The 20,960-nt window shown below is 43.6% G+C and overlaps 1 protein-coding gene across 2 annotated transcripts in view; it reads left to right on the top strand.

Annotated features, from left to right (window-relative positions):
• Positions 1-20,960, top strand: part of LOC124777382 (suppressor of lurcher protein 1-like) — a 726,507-nt gene that overhangs the window by 611,955 nt on the left and 93,592 nt on the right. For both annotated transcript variants that reach the window (XM_047252770.1, XM_047252771.1), the window contains exon 8: positions 3,223-3,437. In XM_047252770.1, the coding sequence (XP_047108726.1) occupies positions 3,223-3,437 (215 nt within the window). The remainder of the gene's footprint in view (positions 1-3,222; positions 3,438-20,960) is intronic.

Raw genomic sequence — 20,960 nt, 5'->3', positions numbered from 1 at the left:
CCGCTATGACTGCTGTAAACTGCGGCCGCATTTGCGTCACAGCGAGTGGAACATCACACTGATTAATGTTCCCTGGTGAAAGAAGTGTGCATTGTGCAGCGACATTATGAGGCCGGAAGGTAGACTTAACTATGAGATCAAGTACTGTACAAAGACCTTGGGATCGCCGGACGCAACAATGTAAACCCGTCCATGGTAATGTTTGGTAAAAATCCTCTGCAATACCTGGAGTAGTTATAGAACGCAGTGGCTCAGAAACTCGGAAGACGATATCGGGCTTACAGCTCCAGAGCGATGTTTTTCTTTTTTAAAGGGATACCTGTGGTTTGCGGACAACGTTTTGTCGTATATTACCCTACGACGGTAATGGGAGGCGGCACGGGGACGAGTGACTAACATGAGCTCCGTGCAACAGATTTTGCCGAGACAACAAATTAAAAGAGTAAGAAGGCGAAACGTGTGTCTGGGGGTGGAAGCATTGGGGGAAGTACAGGCAGTCGCAGTTACTTTGGGACTGTTGGCCACTAACCTGAATGGCAAGTGCAGAGTACGTGGAGAGGGATAGAGTGTAATCGTTACGAAGGAAGATGTTATCAGTTCTACTTTTACTAGCGGAAAGTAGGAATACATAGTGGTCGCAGTGGGAGGCATAGAGACGAAGGGAACTCGATGTAGTTTATTAAGGGTTTTCAGTAATGGGACCCCAGGACCAGATGTAGACTCAGATCACAATTTTGTAATGGTGAAGAGTAGGTGGAAGTTTAAGAGTCCAGTCACGGAGAATTAGTGAGCTAAGAAGCGGCATGCGGAAGTACTAAGAAATGAAGAGACAGGCTTGAAGTTCTCTGAGCTATGGATACTAAGATAATGAGTAGCTCAGTAGGCAGTTCCCCTCTAAAAAGGGGAATCACAGAAACTGAAAAGAAAAACATAGCTACTGTTCAAGGAAAGCAAACGCGAAGAAATCATGGATAACAGGTGAAGTATTTGAAATGGTCGACTAAAGGAGCAAGCACAGAAATGTTCTGGGAAATTCAGGAATACAGAAAGGCAAGGAATAACTCGAGCGTGCAGAGAAGCTAAGGCAAAATGGCTCCTTGACAGTTGTGAAGAAATCGAAAACGAAATTATCTTCGGAAAGACGGACTCAGCATGTAGAAAAGTCGAAACAATCTTCGGCGAAATTACAAACAAGGGTGGTAACATTTGGAGTGGAATGGGAATTCAACTGTTAAATACAGAGGAGAGAGTGGATAGGCGGAGAGAGTTCTTCCAAGGCCTCTATGATGGGGAGAGCTTATCTGATGACGTGACAGGAGAACAAGCAGGAATCGACAGTGAAGAGACAGGGGATCCAGTATTACAATCAGAATTTCTTTCGCAGTCCTAAAATCAGTAAGGACAAGGATAGATAAAATTCCATCGGATTTTCTACAATTATTGGGGAAAGTTCAAACAAAACGGTTATTTACGTTGGTGCGTAACAGCTCATGCATCCACGTCGTTGACAAGAATAACATACACAAGCATGGAAATGAAAATTAAGAATGTGTTAGGTGGTGATCAGTTTGACTTTAGACAAGGTAAAGGCACCAGAGAGGCAGTTGTGTCGTTGCGGTTGATAATGGAAGCAAGGCTAAGGGAAAATCGAGAAACGTTCACAGAATTTATCGACCTGGAACAAAGGATTCCGTTATGTCAATCGGTGTAAGGTGGTCGAAGTTATAAGAATAAAAGGGTTATGCTATATGGAAAGACGGGTAATATACAATATGTACAAGAACCAACAACAACAGTGGAGCAATAGAAGTGGTGTAACCCACTGTTGTAGTCTTTCGCCCCTACTGTTAAATCCGTTAGTCAAAGAAGTAACAATGGAAGTAAAACAAAGATTCAACAGCTAGATTCAGAATGAAAGGATATTAATGACAAGATTCGCTGATGACATTGTTATCCTCAGTGAAATTGAAGAAGAATACACGATGTGTTGAAAAGAATAAACAGTCTAATGAGTACAGTTTATTGATGGAAAGTCAATCGGAGAAAGACGAAAGTAATGAGAAGTAACAGAAATGAGAACAGCGAGAAAGTTAACATCACAACTGGGGATCACGAAGTAGACTATGTTAGAGAATTTTGCTACTTGGACAAGAAAAAAAAACAAGACGGACACAGCATGGAGGACGTAGGAAGCTTATTAGCACTGGCAAGAACTATATTCCAGGACAAGAGAAGTCTGCTGGTATCGAACAGAGATCTTAATTTGAGGAAGAAATTACTGAGAATGTACATTTGGAGTTCAGCATTGTATGGTGGTGAGACCTGGATCATGGAAAAACCGGAAAACAATAGAATTGAAGTATTTGAGATTTGGTGCTACAGAAGAACGTTGAATACTAGCTTTCAGGCGGGACTTTGTGTGAGGGCGCTACCACATCGAACGTTACATTTCAGAGTTTGCAGATTGTTAAACACTTTGACTTACAATGTGTATCGGTGTGTCCTTTTTAATAGTTCGTCTTATCCTTTCTAAGTTTTCCAAGCACTTTGTGTTGTTGTTTCTTTCTGAATATGCACGATAACCTTTCTGTGTAATAGATATTACTACACAAAAGAGATGTTTCAAATGTTCAAATGTGTGTGATGTCCTATGGGACTTAACTGCTAAGGTTATCGGTCCCTACGCTTCCACACTACTTAACCTAAATTATCCTAAGGACAAACACACACACCCATGCCCAAGGGAGGACTCGAACTTCCTCCTGGACCAGCCGCTCCGCCCATGACTGCAGCCCCTAGACCGCTCGGCTAATCCCGCGCGAAGAGATGTTTGTCAGGTTTTATTTATTGTTGCCAATCTTACGGTGTTGACATGCTTACAGGTTAGTGACCCTACGAACAGATGCTGGGTCTTTGAGACCTCCAGAAAAGCATAAGATTCGTATTTAATAATTCGACGATCCAATAAATTTCAGTTAGAGATACGGGTGGAGGAAGAAGGAGGCGGCTGAACGTGACTCCTTAGGTGGCTAAATAAAGGAATAGAACATCACATAGAGATTAGCATATTTCGAAGTTTTCATACTGTTTGTATAGTTCTTCACTTGTTCGTCCGTAAGTATAATACGCTCATAAACTTCTGATAAACTTTCTGAAGGCAGTGAAAAAAAAAAAATCGTGGGTGTATCGTTGGGGACCTGAGAACCAGCGCACCTGTTGCAGCTGCCTGGAGAGCCCGGATATGGTGTCGGTTTTCGACGGCCCCAGTCCGTCGGCGGCGGCCGTCGCGGTGCTGTGCGACGAGGCGTCGCACCTTGAGGTGCTGTCCACGGGCTCCAGCCTCTACGTGGAGCTGACGGCACGCTCGCGCTGGCCCGGACAGGGCTTCCGTGCCTCCTTCCAGTTCCAGGGGCCGGGGGACACCAACCACGCCACAGGTCAGTCCATACCTCAGCTCACTTCGTCACACCGCCCCGGGAATTCACAAGTGAACAGAGAAAGCTGGACCCCCTGACTCCAACCGAACATTAACGTGAAACTAAAGGTAACATATACGCTTATGTGAAAATTGAGGGAGTAAGTAACTTACGCAAGATGTGTCACTGGTAAGTAAGATAGCTGGATGAAACGTGAGCCACACATGTGTAGAAGTACTAAAGTGTAGTACAGAAGGTACTGAAATAAAGACGCAATGAGACGAACGGAATGACTCTTTTATTCAAAGACAATGATTACACTGAAGTCACTGAGATTCGTAATGGTTCCATAGAAGTGTGTGTGATCCCCAAGGACGGACTAGGATACATTCCGCTGCAACATGCTGCCTTGCTAACTAAAAGGTTGCGGGCTTTCAAATAAAAAAAAAAAAAAATGCGGTGGCCTCAACTACGTACCCTCAGACTCAGAGTTTAAATATTAAAAGTTTTGGCTGGTTTCGTTGTCTAGGGGCTGGGATACGTAGTTGCCGCATTACGAGCCAAATACTACTGAGACTACAGTATACAATATGAATATAGACATGAACAGAATGGTCGAAGGTTCCTATCACTCAGCACTTGCGAATTTTGATTGTAATATAGAAATTTATAAATGAAAGATTGCAATTAAATAAAATCTGCAGGTACTATTTTAACTAATTTAAATGATGAGTACGATAACAGACGAACCTATAAGAATGCCATTTATATCTGTAAAACACTTATTGGTGTCGAGGGTCCAGCAATTAAATAAGATATAAGTTGAATGACAGGGAAACAATAGATTCCTACTGCACGTAATTAGTTATGAGCAACAACATAGCTCGCGAAATATTCGCTTCTGAACGAATATTACCTCTTCACTGCAGAAGCCACAGAATTCTCACAAGTGCACAAGTCGGCACTACGAAATATTTCTATCTACCGCGACGACGCGCAAACTGCTCAACACCCTCCAAATATTTCCTGCGACCGTCCGTCACACCTTCCCGTCCAACAAGCTGACCCCCCCCCCCCCCCGTGTCCTGTGTGACCCGATGCTCTTCCCCCACTTCCCTACAGTCTCTCCATTGACTTCGGTAGTAGCTTACCATAGTAACGAACGCTGTGATTGGCTAGAGCGCTCCCACCATGTCTCCAAGCCAACACACACTCACAAATATATTGAAACACATACTAAATATTGGATTTACATTTAAATAATTTGAAGTCGCATAAATATTCCTCTCGCTACACCATAAACACGCTCTAACACATATTATTAAATACATAAACAAATCAAATAAACATATATCAAAGGAACAGAAACAAAAGCAGGCCGGTAGCCTAATGTCTCTGTGCTTTCAAAAGACAGTAAATATTTGACCAATTTTTTCATGAATAGTATGTATCTGGTATAAAAAAAGACAAAGACGTATAAACACATTTATAAGCATGCTGCTACCGTTTCTCAAGTAACTTTGGAGTACTTATGGGCTGATGCGATCAATAGTAATCAGCAACTTTGACCTCCAATAACTTGTGTACTATTCAAGGTACATGCCTGTAATTCATATCAATTTAGGTTTACTCTAACAGCTTTCTAAATACATGTCGATCGACAAAATCAGATGAACCGTTCATATTTTGGAAATTCGTTGTTGGGTGTTACTTGTATAATTTACAGTCAGATACTAAACTTTAAACTAAGAAAGATATTGAAAATCTGATTACACCATGAGAATCATCGTGCAAATAATGGTTATGTACATGTTTCTTTTTAAGGTATCATGATTCCTCTGGCTACAATTTATTTCTACATGAACTGTGAAATGTCTGCCTTTGTGGTTTCACAAAGTCTGCCATCTTTGTCACTCCAAGCATACAAATCTCCTTCATCGACACAATGCACAGTCCTCAACACAGAGTCAACATGGAATTCCCAGCCATGTGGTCAGCCTGGACGACGCGCTGGGGCTACCCCTCTTGCTCCGACTAATGTTTGGCACCACACGGTTGCTGATGAGACCCGGCTTGCCAAGCGGTCCATGCGGCCACGCCCACTCCAAACTCAGAATATTTTCAGGGCGCCACAACTTGCCCATTGCCTTACAAAGTTAGTAAGGAGCTGTTGACAACTGCTACATGATCATTGGTCCATGTAAACGTGCTACAGTATGTCTGCCTAATGCATCTCACACATACTCGACAGGTTATAAGTCCGGGGAACGAGCAGGCCAGTCGATTCACCATATACCCTCTTGTTGGAATAGCTCGTTCGCCTACGGTGTTCGATGGGGTCGCGCATTGTCATGCATGGCCGAATGGAAAAGATGCACATGGATAAAAAGTCCTGTGTCATTATAACCATGACGGTTCTGTACCTTGTTCAAAGATTTGAACGTCAGTATGCCCACGCAACATTATGCCTTCGTACACCTTATCACGTGGAACACCAAAACGATTATGTTCTACAAAATTCCTCGGTGCATTAGGTGCTCTCACCGCTCGCCATACGAGGGTACGTCCAACATTATGCATCCACAACGATCCAGTAATTGTCAACCACAGTAGTGGATTAATGTTATGACCAACATAGGAGCCCGTTCCACAAAATGCAATGTTGTCCGTGATAATTACACTCCTGTTAGGAAACATGTCCCACATTGTGTAATATCTAGGGGAGAGCCATAAATCACAGTGACTGCAGTGTAATTATTATCTTTGAATAAATTATTTCTGTTCGTCTGACTACGTATTTCTTTCAGTTACTTTCTGTATTGTACTGTAGAAGTTCTTTCTACGTATGGTCCAAGTTTCATCGAGCTATGTTACTTGGCAGTGACGCACCATGCGAAAGTTTCTCCGTCCCATAATTTTCACACTAGCATAATATCCGCGAGCCATTGTCACAGAGACTGGGAGAGTACAGTTTTCAGTAATGTCAGTCACTGCCTGTCAGAGTCCTTCCAGATGTAGAGCCTAGGAGATACGTCTGTCTGAATAGTTCAACACGACAAATTGTGTCACATTTTAGTCTTAAAAATGTATACAAAGGGTTGAAAAAATTTTAAGTATCACCTTGCAAAAGATAAAGCTGCGTAATAACATTTTTATTTTGTGCTTCCTCATGTTTTTGTGGCGGAATGACTATCCCATTAAGTTTCGTGCTTGGAGCCACATAAAACTGTCCTCCTAATATTTCGACCATGTACCTCTCGGCCATCTTCAGAGTGAGCCTTGAGGCTGAAGCTACCAACTTCCGAGGGTTGAAAAGGACGGAGCGAGTGCTGCAGCTTCAGCCTGTAGGCTTGCTCTGAAGATGAGTGAAAGGTACACGGTATTAGGTTAACGTGGCTGCACGCTAGTAATTACTTTTTGCTTGTTATTGTGTATATGTCTCCAACCCTGAACTACCGCGAGTATAGTGCCGTAATAGATGAGGCAACACCATTAGGGTAGCCCTTTCTAGAAAGTGGAATATCCTGCAATAATCCATTTTCTGAATTTCAAGGCGAACAGCACTGCAACAGTTCGTACTGATCTGGTATAAATGTCATGTCCGTCAACAGTGCACCATCATTTGACGCAGTGGTTAGATGGTGCAGGAGCTTCCAACATGGATAAACAACTGTGGCTGAAGAAGTCCGAGGTAGCCGACTATCTCTGAAGACGTGAGAATCGTAAAAAGAAATGGAGAGTCTGGTCTTCGGAGACCGACCCACTACAATCGTTGTGAAGGAAGAGAAAATGGAAATAACTCATGAATCAGTTGTCACACTTTCACGTTAGTTGGAACATGACAAAGTTACCCCGGTCGATAGGTTCCGCGACTGCTCTCATCCATTTAGGATGCAGAAAGAACCGAGGTGCAGCGGAAATGTTACCTCTGTTTCAGAACCAATCACCACAGAAGAGTTCTGGGTTAACCATTATGACACAGAAAGTCGTCAGCCACAGTTGTTTACCTATGTTGGAAGCTCCTGCACCACCTAACCACTGCGTCATATTATGGTGCACTGTTGACGGACATGACATTTATACCAGATCAGTACGAACTGTTGCAGTACTGTGGAACCATTAGGATTCGTCAATGCTGAAAAAAGGCGAAGACCCAGGCGTCATCTGGAATGGTAATGTTGAGTGTTTTCGGAGACCCCCACCTACCGAGCGCTTTTTCGCTTCAGTGTTCCCATACTGCCCCCTTCTATTATACCACCCCGCCGAGTCGTGAAAACGTCCTCCAAGTGGCCCAGGTTTAGAATATCGGCATACACGAGTACTGGTTCTGCATATACTACAACTGTCGTTTCTCCACCTATTTGCCGTTGAGTTTGGTTCAAATGGCTCTGAGCACTATGGGACTCAACTTCTGAGGTCATTGGTCCCCTAGAACTTAGAACTAATTAAACCTAACTAACCGAAGGACATCACAAACATCCATGCCCGAGGCAGGATTCGAATCTGCGACCGTAGCGGTCTAGCGGTTCCAGACTGCAGCGCCTTTAACCGCACGGCCACTTCGGCCGGCGCCGTTGAGTTTCCAGAGCCTCTCTTTTACGGTGGGTGTTACATGCTACCACTCCATCAAGTTAAGATATGATTCACTTCAGCTGTGTGTATATTAATATTTAAATATCCATTTTCCACTGCATAGAGGCAGAGGGCCCTCCTACATCGTTAATGTTGTTTGTAAATGATTATTACAGGATGTTTCCGAAATCAAAATGAAATTATTCTTTGAACACATTGCTTATGAATTCTTGCAAATCCCGTAAATCTTAAACGATGATCGCTTAACTAATTGAAATTTTCGGTCAGTTCGGTTACAGTGTTGCTATCGAACGGAAAATGTCTTCTTGTTTTCTTGACAATAGATGTCTTTATCTAAGTGTAATCCAAAACTACCTCACAGAAACTACAGTACTCTACAATAAACAGATATTTTGACTAATTTCACTAAAATGAAGGGAACCTCTTACATATTGTAGTCTTTTGAGGTTTCAATTCGTGTTTGTGTAAGTATGACAGATTCTCTTTGATTTGACGCATTTAACCAAGTTCATATGTCAAAACAAAATTATCATTTCTCGAAATTCCAGATAAGGTGTATGAACACATGTGTGTGGCAGGTTAATGAAAGAGTTTGTGCAGTGCATTTCACGAAAAAATTTTCTTTCACGAAAGCGGCGTTATGAAAGTTTGAGACTTCCAACAAAAATCATGCTAAAGTAACGTAAACGCATGTACCCGTATTAGGAGATCGTAATGCATGGAACCGCCCACAGGAGGCATTTAACAAATTGTGAACCGAAATCTAACTTCTTGTGCTTATAGAGTGTAGCGTAGGAGTAGGATGGCGTCGGGTTTGGACTGCGGGCTGTGCAAGCGTGAGCTCAGTTTCATAACTAAATTATTACTCATAAAATCTTCTTAATAACACAACAATAAAAATAAAACAGAACTTAATTTTCAATCCAAAATAATTCTTGAAGAACGGAACGAACTAGAGTATAATAATCAAAATGTCTTCAGCACGCTGAAGAAAAGTTCAGTGAAACAGAATTAAATCGAGGTTGGCACAATATATGCAATGAGGCAACGACAATAATAGATAAAATTTGTGCCGGAGACAGGCAAAGAAAATAAGTGTAGCGTCTGCAATTAAACATTGGCGACTGAGACAGATCTTAGATTTAAGTAAGATCACCTACGCAGCACACAGCTAAACATTATTCTGTGTCCTCGGAGTCTTTGCCCGTGTCATTCTTTAATAAAATATAATTTTAATAAATGTAATTTTATCAAACATTGCTCTATTCCTGCTCACGTTAGCGACTAGTCACTACCACAAGCTCCTGTCAAGTAACTACAGGTCTCCCTAAATATTTACCACAATACAATCTAGTATACAACAAGAAAATAATTCAGTCTCATAGAGAAAAATACCAAGGTATTTTCTTTGTACAAATGGCATAAACCAAATCGGTTACGCTCACTGCATAATAAAACAAGGTGACCTTTTTTATAATAAAACACACAAATCAGTCACGGTCTCAGCATGTAATTAACAAATGAAAATGACTCTCGCCTTTAGGAAAGATATTCGCACACCCATAGTGCTACGGCGTTGCACTATAACCACTGACATTCCCTGCGTAGTATGCTTCTTTAAGGAGTACTCTCAATGCACCGCTTCCATTATCCACTGTACTCTATGTTGGATCACTGAACCAGTAAGACGCAGTCGTCGGCTACTAAAACAAGTAGGAATCACCATCCTCTGGCCTAGGAAGAGATACCAGCCGCTCTGCCAGATTGTTTGTGTTCACACAGAGGTCGTGCTCTGCACTGGTCGTTAGTGATATCCCATAGACGGTTCCTTGGCGTACCAGATTGCAGAAAGCTGCTTGGCCATACAACAGTAATGTCTACTGTGATGTTCGACGAAAAGAAGTATACATTGATATCAACATTAACATACATATTCCGCAAGACACCGTAAGGTTTGTGGCAGCGGGTACCATGTACCATACCCCTAATTTCCTTTCCTGTTCCACTCGCAAATAGATTGAGGGGAAAACGACTGTCTATATGCCTCCGCATGAGCCCCAATTTCTCTTCATCTTCGTGGTCCTTACGTACGTGGGCGGTAGTAGAATCGTTCTGCAGTCGTTCAGATGTCGGATCTCTAAATGTTCCCAATGGCGTTCCTCGAAAATACGTTGGCCTTCCCTCCAGGGATTCCCATTTGCGTTCCCGAAACATCTCCGTAACATTTACATGTTGTTCGAACCAACTGGTAACAAATCAAGCAGGCCGCCTCTGAATTACTTTGATGTATTCCTTTAATCAAACCTGGTACAGATTCCAACCACTCGAGACGTACTCAAGAATACGCCGCAGTAGCGACCCATATGCTGTCTCCTTTACAATTGAGCCACACTTTCCCAAAATTCTCCCAATGAACCGAAGTCGACCATACTCCTTCCCTACCACAATCCGCACAAGCTCGTTCCATTTCATATAGCTTCGCAGCGTTACGCGAAGGTAATAAAACAATGTGACTCGGTCAAGCAGGACACTGTGTCCGAATATTATAACTTTGTTTTCCTTCTTATCCCCATTAACATCCGTTTTTCTACACTAACTAGAAGTTTTGTCTAAGGCATCTTGCGTCCTCCTATAGTCACTCAGATTCGACACCGTACCATACAGCACAGCACTATAAGCAAACAACCGCGGGTTGCTGCCCACCCTGTCAGTTATTTATGTGTGCAGAAAATAATGGCGGTCGTCTCACACTTCCGTCGGGATCGTTGGGGTACTCTTAGCTCTGACGAACGCTCGCCATCAAGGACAACATATGGGTTCTAGTAGTTAACAAGTCTTCGAGCCACTCACATATCTGGGACCTTCTGTGGCACAGCGGTTGTAGACGCTTTAGTCTGGATCCGCGCGACGGCTTCGGTCGCAGGTTCGATTCCTGCCTCGGGCACGGATGTGTGTGATGCCCTTAGGTTAGTTAGGTTTAAGTAGTTCTAAGTTCTAGGGGACTGATGACCTCAAATGTTAAGTCCCATAGTGCTCAGAATCATTTGAACCATTTTTTGGAACTTCTTTCATATGAACGTGCCTCCGTTAAGAGCCTGCAATAAGGCACCGTGTCAATTGATTTCCGGAAATCTAGAAATATGGGACGTGCCTGTTGCCCTCCATACATAGTCCGCTGTATATACTGTGAGAAAAATGGAAGCTGAGTTCCACACGAGCAATGCTTTCTAAAATCATGCTGATTCGTGGACATCAGCTTCTCCGTCTCAAGAAAATTTATTACTTTTGAATTGAGAATGTATCAAGGACTTTAGAGCAAAGTGATATTAGGGATATTGGTCAATAATTTCGCGGGTCCGTTTTTTTGGCCTTCTTGTATGCAGCAGTCACTTGCGCTTCCTTCTAATCGCTTGGCACTTGGCGCTGGGCAAGAGATTCGTGACAGACACAGGCTAGGTAATAGGTCAATGCAGTAGAGTTGTGTTTGTAAAATCTAATCGGGACCCATCCGGACCTGGCGACTTACTTGTTTCCATTGTGCTGCCAGAGGAATCGTTCTGTGTGGAGTAAATTTAGTACATTGTACTCCACCAAGTCCTTCATTTATTCGATGGTTACAGTCACGTTATTAGTAAACCCATCAGAGGAAACATTCTTGTGCTTTTGAAGTATGAATCTAACTATTCGTAAATAATATTAAGTGCACATACACAAGATGGTCCACAATTAACAATATACAAGATTACTGTTTGACCCGTGACCAGTACAGCTTGTTCTAAATTTCCTAACAGACAAGTACGTGTTTCTGCTTGTTGGAGTTCTGCAGATCACTCACACACAGGTAACATTTAGTCAAGAACTGACACACCACCAAATCACATAAATACACTGCCGGAAGAGAAAGACGCAAAACCAACAAGGCATTGTGCGACATAAAAGAATGTTGGCAGACGTTGTTCTGCATCTGAAAGATTACATCTATTCAAACCTCACACCAGTTGCATAAGAGTGGCGTTAGCATCAAATCAGATTTTCTTAAAATATACACTGTAACGGTCGTCAGAGTTAGTCTCCTTTCAGATTCGATGTGGTGAGTTGATATTAGTCAGTAATACCTTTAAGGCAACAAAGACGTCATTGACAACACCTGTACGGGTTTGAATGAGATTGTGTAATAGGGCTACGAGAAGCAGGGTGTTCCTTCTGCGATATTGCACAAAGGCGTGGCAGGAATGTAGCCACTGTACATGACTGCTGGCAGCGATAGTCACGTGAATGTACAGTGAAAAGAAGACCGGGATCGGACAGCCACGTGGCAGTATCGACAAGGAAGACCACTGAGTGGCTGTTTACTATTTCTATAATAAAATTTATTCGCTGTACGTATCCAATGTGCATGTTCATGTTCGCTTTTCTGAACGTTAATAACATAAGCTCACATCGGTAACTATTTCGCCGTACATCGCAAAATGTACACCGCGTGATAAAAAATTTTCACCGCCGTGAAGAGGAAGAGCAACGGAAATGTATCTTCATGGGTTGAGACGGCATATGGTTTCATTTTTGTGATTATAAAAACGTGTCAGATTTACAAACATCATTGTAGTGCGAGCCGACTTAATCAGTATGACATTGCACCCTCTGGCCAGAGTGCATGCTCTGATTCGTTTGGGAAAGGTGTCACAAAGCCGTAGTCTCCTCTCCTGAGGCATGCTGGCGCACAACTGTTGCAACTGGTCCATTAAATCTTGGATACTGGCGCTGAGACTGAACCGATGTCCGAGCTGGTACCATGTACCATCTATTGGGGCAAGACCTGGGAATCTTACTGGCCATAGGAGTGGCTCAACTTGAAACAGGCAATTCATAGAGACAGATGCCATGTGCGAAAGAGCATTATCCTGTTAAAAAGTAGCACCATGATACTGTTAAAAAAATGTTCAAATGTGTGTGAAATCTTATGGGACTTAACTCCTAAGGTCATCAGTCCCTAAGCTTACGCCGGCCGGGGTGGCCGAGCGGTTCTAGGCGCTACAGTCTGGAACCGCGAGACCACAACGGTCGCAGGTTCGAATCCTGCCTCGGGCATGGATGTGTGTGATGTCCTTAGATTAGTTAGGTTAAGTAGTTCTAAGTTCTAGGGGACTGATGACATCAGAAGTTATGTCCCATAGTGCTCAGAGCCATTTGAACCCTAAGCTTACACACTACTTAACCTAAATTATCCTAAGGACAAAGACACACACCCATGCCCGAGGGAGGACTCGAAACTCCGCCGGGATCAGCAGCACAGTCCATGACTGCAGCGCCTCTGACCGCTCGGCTATTTCCGCGTTGCCATGATACTGTTGTATGAAAGAAATCACGTAAGTGTGTAAGGTGCAATATTTATGGTTTGCTTATTCTAGTATTGAAGACAACTGTGTAAGTTGAAATTACATGTTTAATGTCGCGATATTAACACAAAAATACGCGCTTTTACACAGTTTTCAATGTGACAACATAAAACAGTTGTTAGCATAACGCATCTCATCAACATCAAAAAGTGAAATAATTCTAAATACAACAATATTGAATATTAACTCGCAGAAGGTTAAATAGTCCTAAAAACGACAATATTAAACTTTATCTGGAAGTTTCTTTACAAAATTGTTCGTACACTTACGTTATGATGTTGGTCAGCACTACGAAAATCGCCCGATTCCGGTTCAAAGTTTGGTACTATTTTTAGGATGACAATCAAGCCTATGGTGGATGGTTAGTTACGTGAGAAATTGAGCAAAATATTACTTAAGGTCGCTCAAGTTTACAGTGAACAAAAGATGGTGAACCAACAAGTTTACACCTGTGCACGTGGTATTTACCTTAAGCTGCGATGAGCTGTCGTCTGCTAGGCCGCCATCTTCCGCTGAAATTCCTATAAAACTAATTACACATTTGCCGAATTTTCCAGCAGAAACTTTCCCTATGTTTCTCGTTAAGCGCCGGCCGTGGTGGCTGAGCGATTCTAGGCGCTTCAGTCTGGAACCGCGCGACCGCTACGGTCGCAGGTTCGAACCCTGCCTCGGGCATGGATGTGTGTGATGTCCTTAGGTTAGTTAGGTTTAAATAGTTCTAAGTTCTAGGGGACTGATGACCTCAGATGTTAAGTCCCATAGTGCTCAGAGCCATTTCTCGTTAAGCGAGGGAACGTGTACTCATCCCTAGTCTTAGAATGTGGCGATATACACCCGCATGGTTGGAGCAGCGTGCATATTATAATTCTCTCTCAGTTCTCGCAAGAACGGTTCACTAATAGGCTGGTTCGTTTCTCCACAGTTGGAGCCAAACGATGCTACAGCTAATTTCTAGTTGGATATCAGCCGCTGTGAACGCAGTGTTCACGCAAAATACTCCTCTGCATCGTCAGAGCATTATGCCCTCCGTTCTGCACTTGACGCCAGTTCAGAAAAGAGTCCTCTAAAATTTCTGTCTTACTCATAGCCGAACTGTCTCCCCACCCGGGTTCTTTCGTTCGTCGCGTCACGGTTTTTTTCAACCAATAGGAGCGTTCCTCTTATAGCGTGGAAACTCTCTCTCTCTACCAATCGCAAGGTCCTTATTATTAAATTGCGTCGAAACTTTCGCTCTTTTCTCCTCCCCACCGCGTTTCCGCCAATCGGACGTTTTGTACCCGTTCCAGACGCCTAAATGCAAAAAAAAAAAAAAAAAAAAAAAAAAAATGGTTCAAATGGCTCTGAGCACTATGCGACTTAACTTCTGAGGTCATCAGTCGCCTAGAACTACTTAAACCTAACTAACCTAAGGATATCACACACGTCCATGCCCGAGGCAGGATTCGAACCTACGACCATAGCGGTCGCGCGGTTCCAGACTGTAGCGCCTAGAACCGCACGGCCACTTCGGCCGGCGCCTAAATGCATACATTGACTCTCTCACGTGTGTACCACTCACTGGACACGTGATCGAAAATGCGCCACTGGTCTTGTTTCGTATCCATTTGGAATTCCGAAACGCAGTTTTCTAAAAGATTTTTTTTTTTTTCTGTCCTCCCTCAGATGGGCCATTATACTCGTTCTCCCCATCTGGGTCACCTGGTCGGTAGTTGACTTTCCGCCTGGGACACCTCTTTCAGTTGTTTCCGTGGTACCCCCTGTAGCACGGCCTTGCCCTTGTCCCTCTGAATTCCAGACTAAAACACCTCTCGCTGCTTGTTTCACATTCCACTCAAACATGCATTATAGGAACGGAGTGTTAATTACCATCGATTGAGTGTCATCCCTTTTTGCATTGCATACTGATAGGCAAATTTGCTCATTACCGCCAAATTAAGTTAGGTGTCACATTCACCTTCCCATTGCGATGTATAAAGCTCTCATGTAAGGTGCGAATCTGACTTTCACTTTTTATGCCACAATAAAAGTGTGGGGCTGGGTGGTTTTGGGGGAAGAGACCAAACTACGAGGTCATCAGTCTCATCGGATTAGGGAAGGACGGGGAAGGATTTCGGCTGTGCCCTTTCAAAGGAACCATCCCGGCATTTGCCTGGAGCGATTTAGGAAAACCTAAATCTGGATGGCCGGACGCTGGATTGAACCGTCGTCCTCCTGAATGCGAGTCCAGTGTGCTAACCACTGCGCCACCTCTACCGGTTTACAAGTGTGCAAGTTGTCCGTGACATATAGTTGTCACTAATAGCCGTGACCTAAAGTCATACCAAATGGCTTCCCACAGCATGACCTCAAGAGTGAAGACTGCTTTGCCTCTCCAAAACACTGGGACAGCGTGGCTTCCTCTCAGGTAGCTGCCATACTCGCCGTCGATGGTCAACTGGTGCAGTGCTGAGTGGCGATTCATCACTGAACAGAGTACGACGCCGTTAATCATCAGCCCGTGCTTCCTGGCCACGGCACCACTCCAAATGCAGACGTTTGTGCTGTGTTGCTAACAGCAGCGTATGTGTAAACGTTGCACGGACTCCATTACTTGTTTCTGGATGGCAGGTGCAGATGTGATTGGATTGCAACATGCTTGGTGCACAATATTTTTGGTAGTGAGACATGTTCTATTGGAACCCTGAAGGTGAGAATGCCTGGCCTCATATTCACAAGCAGTCTAACAATAAGCCACTGTCACGTGTGGATGTCCCACAAATCTGGATGTTGCATGATTCTACCAGCCGGCCAAATGGAGATCCTCCATGTGGTCCCTCTCACGGGCTGTCACTTGCTGATAACGCTGTCTTACACCAATATTTGGCGTTTCCGTGCCTTTCACATTGATCCTTCCACATCTGGCGCGGTTCAAATCTCTCACACACCGTACCAGGCTAAGCAACAACATTAAACGCGGATAACACTGATTCACTCTTGTGACGTCCCATCTGTCAAAGGGAATTTCGACTCTTAAAATTTTCGTATCTGCCAATGGTTTGTACGTACAGCAATTTACATCGACTTTCAACTTTGCCACTTTTTCGTCAGGCACTGTATATTCATCACAACGTAAACTGTTCACCTGTCTTGGTCGTTATCTGATTGTAAGTAATTTCAACTTCCTCAATACATAAAATCTCAACTACACAATGTAAAATTTAGACTTAACCGAACAACACAAAAGCTTTCATTTGTTTCAGAAAATGCGCTCTTCATTAACTTTTTAAAATAAACTTTAACTTTTAAGAAGAAAAATATTTTCTTTTTAACGAAATTATTTGGGATATTACGCCGCTTCAGTTTGTAACACTGCAAACAGAAGTCGTCCCAAAGATAGGGCTTGCAACGACAGCCAAACCACCGATTTAATTTTTGTTAAAACGTTACAAAACCTAGCAATGGAATATACACTATGATTTCATTCAGATTCACAATATCTATAGATCTACATCTTTTTCTTCTTCAAATTGTCTTTCAGATTCACATACCTCGCCCTGTACTTGTATTCTACGTATCATCTGCAGAATTTTACAAGATAACGACACATCACGAAACCAGCAAAAGTCCAGTGAATAATAACAGAAAACAGAAACCACCATCGCCGAGTTTTAACTCATTTTATAACTAATTTTAGGCGTAATTTTTATCGAAATGCAATTATTTCCATGTCTGGACTGAAAAAAGCCAGTCTCAACCACGCCTTTTTTTAATGTTAATGTTGTTAGCGCTTTCTGTCAATGGAGCATAACCGGACAAAATTTAAGGCAGCGGCGACACTGGCTTCAAGGAATTACCGAGACATTTCAGTCACATGCTGAGCAGAGGTGTACTAAGTGTACGTTGTTTTATTTCTTTCTTTTGTTCGTTTATTTGAATATACCACAGTCTGGACGAACTCCAGTTAGTAAGCAAATCATTATGCTTCAAGGCAAATGAATGTATACCACAAGTAGATACTAGACACGCCTCTGACCTAACATCGCTAAAATGGGTTCCTACGACACATGAAGTGCCGTTCGTGAAGTGCTGATGTCTGTAAGTACCCACGAGTCTGGATTTCTAGGACCTCGACTGACACAAAGCAACAGTGCAGCACCGTTATTCACCTAGACCGCTCGCTGCATTTAGATGAGCTTAGAATCAATCTCGTACTCTGTAGCAACACCCACAAACACGCCCACGCCCACGCAGAGAGACACGTGCAGACACAAGCATACGAGCAAGACCTCACACACACACACACACACACACACACACACACACACACACACACGGACACACAGTTAGATAGAGAGAGACAAGGACCTGGAGACACGAGACCGGGACACAGAGTGTAAGACAGGGAGGGGCGAGTTTACGGGGTGCCGCGGTGCAGCGCGCTCATCGGTATGGACGCGGCGGCTCGCAGCCCCTAATGGAAATCCCGCCTCGGCTAATAGCCTGACGTCAGGCGCCCGATTTCGAAACAGACTGCGCGCCTGCCCGGCACTCCGCGCAGATAAACGGCTTCGCGTCCAGCGCTCTGTGCAAGAACCGATCTCCCCCGAACACCAGAAAAGCCGCAGAGAACAGGAAGTCCTGTAATAACCTTACGTACGCATAGATCCGAGTGAGATCTAAACACTAATGGAGAGCGCTGCAAGTGATTTAGTACCACGGAAACCAACGTCAAAAAAAGCCCCGTGGTGTATACGAAAACCCAGCACATTGGTTGCTTTCAGAATACGATCCATGAAGCTATTTACTGTAGTTAACGACCACTGCGAACTTCATCTAATCTGCAAATCATTGCACAGTGCCATGTTAAATGTACTAGTTACTCTGTGTCATACTACATTCATGTCTGAGAGGGAAAAAAATGATAGCTTGTATATGCGTTTATGTCACTGAATCCTTCTTATTCACAACATACATGGGAAGGTCAGGTAGTATCGGATAGTGGATTATACCGGACAAGAACTGATTCTATACGCTAGGGATAGAGGGAGCGCCTAAAGCGCCATAGCAACCTGAAACATGAAGAAGAAAGGCTATTCACGCAATTTTGATGAAAATAACAGTGCGTTTCGTAGCGGCAACAAGTTGCCTGTTCCTAATGAGTATTTCAGTGCTCAAGCTTAATTTTGGAGTGTTGATGTTTGTTTGCAATCAAGTAACATTACGTTTTCATTGTAATTTTATTGTTTCATTATTTCATTGTATTTTATATTATTCTCCATATTTTAGGCGGTAACAGTGTCTAGCTCAATTACAATGGGAGTCTTTAACAATAACAGTGATACGTTCTGGTTGCAAGTGTCGAAGAAATTTCTGGTTCTCTTCAACACAACAGACAGCACAGAAACTTACATTTTTACTTTTTATTTATTTATTTATTTTTAACCGGCGCGTACGAAGAACTATTATGCTGCAGTGCTTGTGTTCTTACGATGTACTCACCAACGTCCTTCAGACATGGATGCGTGTCTAAAGGAACAGGCATTGCTAGTTTCGACAACTATATGAAATACAAGAAATGTATTCCCAATCAGGAACATAATCAGTTTCCGGCTGTACAATATATGGCTTATAATGGAAATCTTTTCCGACTCGGCCTCTAACTCGAAATTCCCACTTTTGTGCTAGCGGTCGCTGTAACCACCAAGGCCATCCTAGCACATGCATGCATATCTGAAGGACATTTCAGAGTAATTCGTAAAAACACAGGCACTGCAATAGTGCGACAGTATTTGTAAGTCTCTCTCTGTGATCTAACCAAGGCAGTTGTGCGACTATAGGACGTAGACACGTGGTGACGTATGCAAATCTGGGCCGATCCTGGATGCTTACTGAGACAGTCGAGGCGCTTAAGATGACCGCAAGCGTAAAGAGGGAAATCCAGGTTCGAGTACTGGTCCGGCACAAAATTTCATTTTCACGAATGAATTGTGCACCTCCTCATACCCCAACATATGTAAGCGGCTCTGTCCCAGTATTTGTGCGGATTGTCCGTGAGCCGAATGCGCACGGTCCTGACTTCAATCTCGCCCTCCGTTTCTGTTTCGGTGATGGGAACTCTGGTTAGGACCACGTATTTTGATTGATTCATCCCGCTGTTCACCTGAATCTCTGCACCTCCAGTTCGTGTCGTCCTGGCGGGTATCATTTTGCCTCTGCCAGTTACTCTGCCGTCCTGAATTTTGTCTCCCATAGTCCTGCCTCCCGGATGTTCCATCACGCTCAGACCTCCTGACATTGTTGCTGTTATTGAGCGGTGCTCCACGAAAGTCGCCATTGTAATAGTTATATTGCCCTTCCCTTGAATCATGCGCTGCTTCTTTTTCAAAAATTAACTCTAGCGAAAGGCTCTTGAATTGTACTTTTCCTACAAGCGCTTGCTGGTAGCTGCTTGGCGGTTCCGCGAAACAGGACTTAATTATTTCACAATCACTGTGTGGCACATCAAGAAACTGATTCTTTTTAATTAAAGTCTCAAAGAGTTTTGTGGGGCTCTTGTATCCAGATCTGGACACAAAATGATTTCTTGTTTTATTTGATCTTGCATTTCGCGCGACCAGTACATTCCGAGAAACGCGTCGGTGAATTTTTGGTACGTTCTGCATGTATCCACAACACCGCCGCATTTTCTCAGGTGCCGTGCGCTCGATGTGCCTCAAGATAAATTCTAATTTAGCTGTCAGTGGCCAAGATATTGGTAGCGTGTTAGAAAATTGTGACAGCCAAATTTTTGGGTGAAGTGAGCCTCCATTTTCCAGGAAATTTTGGAATTTGAGGACCGGTAAAATGTGTTTATAGTCAAACTCAGGTCCCTCTTGCACATTTCTATTGGTTCTAGGATCAAACGCGCCCGTCTGTTCGACGCGAGCTGACATCTCTTGGTGCGTGCTATGACCACATAGTCCTGCCTCATAATGATACTGGATGTCATTTGTTGCGATCGGGCTGTAATTTTGCGTCCGTGCGCTCCCTGGCTGCTGAGTGCGTTTGATAGTCCACTACCTTGCGCCGAGCCAGTGGATGCGATGGATGCGATGTACCAATTTGTACTAGGCGTTGCAGGCGTGCTACACGTTCTTCTAAGCTTTCGCATCTTATGTGGTATCCGCAACGCGTTCTTCAACGCTTTCCATTCTTTGCGTCGTACTCGCATGTGCCGGCCGGTGTGGCCGAGCAGTTCTAGGCGCTTCAGTCTGGAACCGCGCGACGGCTACGGTCGCAGGATTGAATCCTGCCTCGGGCATGGATGTGTGTGATGTCCGAAGGTTAGTTAGGTTTACGTAGTTCTAAGTTCTAGGGGATTGATGACCTCAGATATTAAGTCCCATAGTGCTCAGAGCCATTTGAACCATTTTTTGAACTCGCAAGTGCTTCCTTCCCCTGGGCTTTTATCGTATCAGTTCCAACCTCACTGACGTGTCCAATTCGCCTAGCGATTCTTGCACGGTTCTTTGCGATTTTTGCCAATTTATTGGTGTCAGCTGCTTCTACCCTTGCAAACTCTGCATCCATCTTGGCT

This window comes from Schistocerca piceifrons, chromosome 2 (assembly GCF_021461385.2).
Source record: "Schistocerca piceifrons isolate TAMUIC-IGC-003096 chromosome 2, iqSchPice1.1, whole genome shotgun sequence".
Taxonomy (NCBI): Eukaryota; Metazoa; Arthropoda; class Insecta; order Orthoptera; family Acrididae; genus Schistocerca; species Schistocerca piceifrons.
This window is presented reverse-complemented; position numbering and strand designations above follow the sequence as displayed.